Source organism: Salmo trutta, chromosome 14, assembly GCF_901001165.1.
Source record: "Salmo trutta chromosome 14, fSalTru1.1, whole genome shotgun sequence".
Classification (NCBI taxonomy): domain Eukaryota; kingdom Metazoa; phylum Chordata; class Actinopteri; order Salmoniformes; family Salmonidae; genus Salmo; species Salmo trutta.
The window spans coordinates 77,738,937-77,746,156 of NC_042970.1; the positions used below are offsets into that span (position 1 = coordinate 77,738,937).

Here is a 7,220-nt window from a genome sequence, read left to right on the forward strand (position 1 = left end):
CTTCTTTTGTTAGTCACTTTTCATTCAATTCAATTCAGAGCCTGGATCTTTCCCCAGAGGCTAATATCAATAGAATAAGGAGCAAACGTTTAGGGTTCTACATTCTGACATCATTAAAATACTGCTACTACAATGTTTAAACATTCTACATTGTGACATAATTTCATTGATGTCAGGAAACAACTCCTTCATGTATGTAATTTCTGATGTTTGATCAGAGATCTTTTATCAGAGTATCTCTTCCCACATTGATCACAGCAAGGATTCTTTCCTGTGTGTGTTCTCTGGTGTACAGTTAGATAGCTAGATCTAGTAAAACTCTTCCCACATTGATTACAGCTATAAAGTTTCTCTCCTGTGTGTGTTCTCTGGTGCAAAGTCAGCTGGCTAGATGTAGTAAAACTCTTCCCACATTGATCACAGCTATAAGGTTTCTCTCCTGTGTGTGTTCTCTGATGTACTATCAGGTTGTATGGCCGAGTAAATCTCTTCCCACATTGACTACAGCTATAAGATTTCTCTCCTGTGTGTGTTCTCTGGTGTACAATCAGGCTGTCTGGCCGAGTAAAACTCTTCCCACATTGACTACAGCTATAAGAATTCTCTCCTGTGTGTGTTCTCTGGTGTACTATCAGGCTGTCTGGCCAAGTAAAACTCTTCCCACATTGATTACAGCTATATGGTTTCTCTCCTGTGTGTGTTCTCTGGTGAATAGTTACATAGCTAGATGTAGAAAAACTCTTGCCACATTGACTACAGCTATAAGGTTTCTCTCCAGTGTGTATTCTCTGGTGTGATTTCAGGGTTTGTTGCCGAATAAAACCCTTCCCACATTGATTACAGCTGTATGGTTTCTCTCCTGTGTGTGTTCTCTGGTGTATAGTTAGATAGCGAGATGTAGAAAAACCCTTCCCACATTGACTACAGCTATATGGTTTCTCTCCAGTGTGAATTCTTTGATGTATTTTAAGTTTTACTGAAGAGTTGAATCTTTTCCCACAGTCAGAGCAGCAGTGAGATTTCTTCCCAGTGTGTCTCTGCTGGTGTTTCTTGAGGAGTTCTGATCTGGAGAGACTCTTCTCTGCCTCGTTAGCATCATGATGTTGTTGAGGCTCCCTAGAGGATCCACAATAGTCCCGTCTCTCTCCTGTGTGAACGACAAAAGTCAGACAGATGGTTAAAGGCCCACAACAGCAGAAATCCACTGTTTATTTGAGGTAAAAGGTGATGCCCAGAGCGTACCCATGAAGTTGTACAACAATTGACCTCTGTTAAATTTGACAATTAAGACAGTCAAGTGAGCAACAATAGTCATATGTTGTCTTGTTTTCACATTAGTAGTAACCGATGATTGTGGGCTAGAAATACATTTTTCAAGTTGTTGAAATCCTAGGCACTGTGCCAGATGACTTTTGGTCTCCAATATAGGCCACTTTCTGTGTTTGCTAAAATTGTGGCAGGAGGGCAAAGCACACACAATTTGGTTGCAGAAACTCCTCCCTGCTAATCCTTCAGCCGAAGTCGCGACTCCCCATAGTATGTTGTACCAAAGGTGACTGACCCTTAAGGGAACTACACTGCCATAAATACAAGGAAAGTCAAGTAGTGTTTTATAATTTTTTTAAAATCACAAATCCGTCAAGGCACCAACTTTGAGAAGGGTTTAAAACAAAGGTTTCAAACAATTCAAAAATGTTATTGAATGTAGGTATGTTTTGCCTTTAATGTAATGGCATTGAAAATAAATTGAAAAAAAGGTGAATAGTTGTGTTTCAATACCCATACTAACATACTGTATACTACATACTTAATGAGTACATACTACATACCATTAGTTAATTTTAGTATACTGTAACTACTGTCGTGTCTTTGGGCACCATTAAACTGAAGACATGTTTATCAATTAACTCCCTGTAATTATTATTATTACGCGATTAAACTGATTAATCGTTTAACTGTAATTAACTAGGAGATCGGGGCACCAAGGAAAATATTCAGATTACAAAGTTATAATTTTCCTAATATAACTTTCCTATAGTATAACATTATATATTATATTATAGTATAGGCCGATTATCTTCTGGTTTAAATGGTGTATTTTACCTCGCGTCCAGTCTCATTCCAAACGTCGTAAATTGTTGTATCTGCACGAATCCAGCCTTTACTAAAGTCATCCATACATCAATTGTCTTAAAATCATTTATTTACTAAACTAAGTAATTCACAGAAAGCATACAAACAGTAATTATCGTCACAAAGAATTGGTAGAGTAATGTGCCCTAGTGGGCTAAACAGGCATGGCTGGTGTCTTGTTAAAACAAAGGGTCATAAAGGGCAGCTGAGAAGGCACAAAGAGTTCATTAATATTAACAATTGATATGCTAATCCTTTGCACTTGAACGCTCACTCATTCGGGAACAATTGCAATCAATATATATTTACGCTCAGTGTGTGTCGGGATCCTTGTTGGAGAGTTCTGTTCTGTTGGAGAGTTTTGTCCGCGTTCTCTCTCTGTTAGAATGGATCTTTCAAAGCGAATCGTTATAGAATGGACGTTATAGAATGGATGTTTCGTCGGTCTTCGCGTTCGATGATATCGAGTACTTAGCTGCAGACTAATAATTAATATCAAAGACTTGTTCTTATTCTGTCGGTATCGGTAGTCTAAAAGTTAACTTTCAGTAGAGGAATTGGATGGTCAAACCTATTGGCCAACTCGCAATGGAGTGAAGGCCTGGTCTCCAGAAAGTAACCCTGGGTGGGGGTTTTATTCGGAATGACAGAAAAAGGCTGTCTCATGACGCCAGGTCTTGTCTGTGTCCCTGCCGATGACTGAGTTAAGCTTTGAACAGAAATACAATTCTATCACATTAACATCAGTACATAGCCTATCTACATATTCCAAATAGCTTTAATCTTATTAAATACATTTTATACAACCATTTAGATGCAAGTCCCATAGCTGAGGCTATTATATAAACAGTATTATAGTAATATGGCTATATTGTCTCTTCTGAGTATCACAAAATTGTACCAAGCGGACCAGTTCGTAGCTGGATTCTTCACCGATCTTTTATACCTTCTCCAAAACATAAATGTCGTTCGGTTCCCCAGTTCTGTGAGTTGGAAGAATTTCCTGTGTCTCTCTATGAAACCCCTCTCTGTCTCAACTGGGCCTGTTAGGCAGGACATTTCCTTTGGAATTTACGACCGCCTTGACAGGGCCTGGGTAGGGAGAGGTAGGTAGGGGGATGGTGCAAGAGGGAGGCGGTCAACTGTGCTCCCTGTTCCCAGAGAGAGGGCAATGTCATGACACTACATACTTAATGAGTATATACTATTAGTTCATTTTATTTATTATTTAATTTTAGTATACTATAACTACATACTTAATGAGCATATACTACATACTATTAGTTAATTGTAGTATACTGTAACTACATACTTAATGAGTATATACTACATACTATTAGTTAATTGTAGTATACCGTAACCGAACCGTATCCTTTCAGTTGAGCGCTCTTCTAATATCTACCGGAAGTTTTTGTTGTTGCTATGCAACCTCTTACTAGCTAGCTAGTTAGCATAACACATTACTAGTTAGACACTTTACGACTTCAGGTGTGTTTTTAAATTCAATCTTGAATACCAGAGTGCTTCATAAATTCAGAGCGTTGTCAGATTTTCCATTTGTAAATTTAGCCCTTTTCGCTCTCGGAGCACACTGGACTCTCCGGCCGAGGAGTTGGGTTGATTTGACCGTTCTGACCTTAGCTTGCTAGCTACTTCCAGACACAAATGAGACCACTCTGACCATTTTACTCGCCCTAGTAGAGCTGGTTAGGCAGTTTACATGTTATCCAGAGTGACTGTGCTGCTGGAAAACATTTAAATGATGCTTTTTTTGCCTACGTTTACTGACACCTGGACATATTCAACGGGTGTTGAGCGCTAGTAAATTCATTATTCTGCGCTCTGGTTCACTCAGACGAGAGTGCTCTGAAATCAGAGTAGATAGCCAGAGCGAATTTATGAAAGCACCCGAATGTCCATTGAGAAAGCACAACGACTATACCGTTTAGCTAAGCGAAGAATGACGGGAATAATCAAGTCAATTAACGTTGGGTAGTTAGTTAGATAGAATATAACTTAGTTAATATACTGGTAAGTTTGAATTATAAGTAGCCAACTAACGTTAGTTAACATACCGGTACATACTGCTGTAATAACATGCTAGCAAATTGTCAGCCAAAATATTGTGTAAGGTAACTTATTTGAAAAGTCATTACATTGCTCAACATTTTATTAACATTTGTCATAATCCGTTAAAGCAATGAATTTGTATCGGCTCTCGTTGGACTTCAACTGCATATTTTCCGCCATTTTCTTCAAATTTGAAAACACTGTGAAGACACGCCCATTTCCTGAATAATTGCATTATGGGCCCTAAAGTACTGCGTGTATACGTCATATTTTGGCGAATTTAGTACGACATCCGGGAAATTTTGGCATACTAACTATATCATACTATGACCAATAAGCATACTATAAACTCAATTCCCGTCACAAATAGTACGGTTAGTATGAGTATTCTAAAACAGCTAATGACTGATCAACAGCTCAAAAAATTTGACCCCCACAGGAAATCTTCACTGGCAGTTATAGAAAGACACATTTACTATATAACCATTGATTCTTGAAGAATATAACATTTAAACGCCTCAAATGTTTCAATTGTATTAACCCACCAGAAACCAAAACATAAGCTTGTATAACGCCACTGTTTGTAAACAAGCACTGTATAGCCTTGAAATCTTGTTTAAAACCATAATTCTGACCTTATGGATGGCCAGTCCTTGTATTTATAGCGTAGTCAAAACAGGGGGTAGTACTGAGCTGGACTCAAACCTGGGTCCAGCAACTGTCAAGAAGTCTGAACTTCTTAACGAGGTCGCTAGGTTTTGGGTTACGTTTGCTACAATCGCTTTCTCTATGAATGTGAGAGTGGTTACATTTCTCTAGCCCCCATCCCTCAGCTGTTTACCAAACCAAGTCTCAGGGCTGACAATTTTTTGCTATTTAAATCCTAGGTTACCCCTATAAAATAGCCGCACATCTATCAACCAATCTGCAGTTCATAAAATAACAAAGCTGTCATTCCACCAATAGTTTGGTTATAAGATGATGATAGGGCTGGAGAAATGTAACTACTCTCAAATTCATAGACGAACCTACGGATGTAAGGACTGACCATCCATGATATCAACAATATAGTTTTAACCATGTTTTGAGTGTTTACAGCGTTTGTTTATCATTTAAATTGTTTCTAAACATTGGAGTAAAAAAGCTTATTTGGGGTTCTGACGGGGTAAACAGTTGAACTAAGCTCATGAGGCATGTGTTATATTCTTTAAGAATCAATGGTTACAAATAAATAATTTAAAAAGGTTAAATATGGATGTAGCTATTGCATATTTCCCCTTTAACACCACACATCAGTTCAACAACTGCAGAGTTTGTGCCTCTGTTTTTAAGACAGTACTTACTAGTGTTAATCAGGGCCCGTTTATCGTTAGAACCATTGGATGCCTTAACATGCCTTTGCGAAACCGAGCCCAGATATCCAGTTTCCTCCTCCTCTTCTTCCAATGTGACAGTCATCTCCCCCTCCTCCTCTTTCACTCTGAACGCGTCTTCCTCTTGTTTAACTGAAACGTCTTTCTCTTCTTCTTTCACTGTAACAGCCTCACCCTTTACTTGTTTTTGTATTGTGACATCCTCTTCCTCCTCTTTCACGACAACGTTCAGCCACAGACCCTCTTTCTCCATCCAGCAGACCTCTTCTTTAGCAGGAGAGTAGCTTAGTGAGCTCATGGTCGGGTATGTTAGCTAGCTAGGCTAATGCTAACTTAACCAGTCCGCTAGCTGACTAATAACAACAACACCGTAAATATGAAATTAAAACGGATAACTAACTAGACGACATTAGTGGGTTTAAAACACAGTGGCTAATATAAACGAAAACGTCTAAAGAGCTTTATTGGTTCGGCTATTTTGTCTAGCAAGCTACCGAGGTGGCTGACGAACTGTTGTTGCTGTTGAAAGAAGCGTTCCGTCCACTAGATTATACGTCACACTAGCAGCATTGCCTTAAAGACCCACATGATGTATTGTTACACCATGTAGGAGCAGTACAGACCTAGTCTGTTCATTATATACATCTACATGATGTATTGTTACACCATGTAGGAGCAGCATAGACCTAGTCTGTTCATTATATACATCTACATGATGTATTGTTACACCATGTAGGAGCAGCATAGACCTAGTCTGTTCATTATATACATCTACATGATGTATTGTTACACCATGTAGGAGCAGTACAGACCTAGTCTGTTCATTATATACATCTACATGATGTATTGTTACACCATGTAGGAGCAGCATAGACCTAGTCTGTTCATTATATACATCTACATGATGTATTGTTACACCATGTAGGAGCAGTATAGACCTAGTCTGTTCATTATATACATCTACATGATGTATTGTTACACCATGTAGGAGCAGCATAGACCTAGTCTGTTCATTATATACATCTACATGATGTATTGTTACACCATGTAGGAGCAGCATAGACCTAGTCTGTTCATTATATACATCTACATGATGTATTGTTACACCATGTAGGAGCAGCATAGACCTAGTCTGTTCATTATATACATCTACATGATGTATTGTTACACCATGTAGGAGCAGCATAGACCTAGTCTGTTCATTATATACATCTACATGATGTATTGTTACACCATGTAGGAGCAGCATAGACCTAGTCTGTTCATTATATACATCTACATGATGTATTGTTACACCATGTAGGAGCAGTATAGACCTAGTCTGTTCATTATATACATCTACATGATGTATTGTTACACCATGTAGGAGCAGTATAGACCTAGTCTGTTCATTATATACATCTACATGATGTATTGTTACACCATGTAGGAGCAGCATAGACCTAGTCTGTTCATTATATACATCTGCATGATGTATTGTTACACCATGTAGGAGCAGCATAGACCTAGTCTGTTCATTATATACATCTACATGATGTATTGTTACACCTTGTAGGAGCAGTATAGACCTAGTCTGTTCATTATATACATCTACATGATGTATTGTTACACCATGTAGGAGCAGTATAGACCTAGTCTGTTCAT

At 38.4% G+C, this 7,220-nt stretch overlaps 1 protein-coding gene across 1 annotated transcript; it reads right to left on the reverse strand.

Annotated features, from left to right (window-relative positions):
* Positions 1–200: 200 nt before the first annotated feature.
* On the reverse strand, positions 201–1,052 carry LOC115147465 (zinc finger protein 2 homolog; the record flags this gene model as incomplete). Its single annotated transcript, XM_029689713.1, has 1 exon — positions 201–1,052. A coding segment is annotated over one exon (852 nt), but the record flags the coding sequence as incomplete, so codon positions are not given.
* Positions 1,053–7,220: the final 6,168 nt, after the last annotated feature.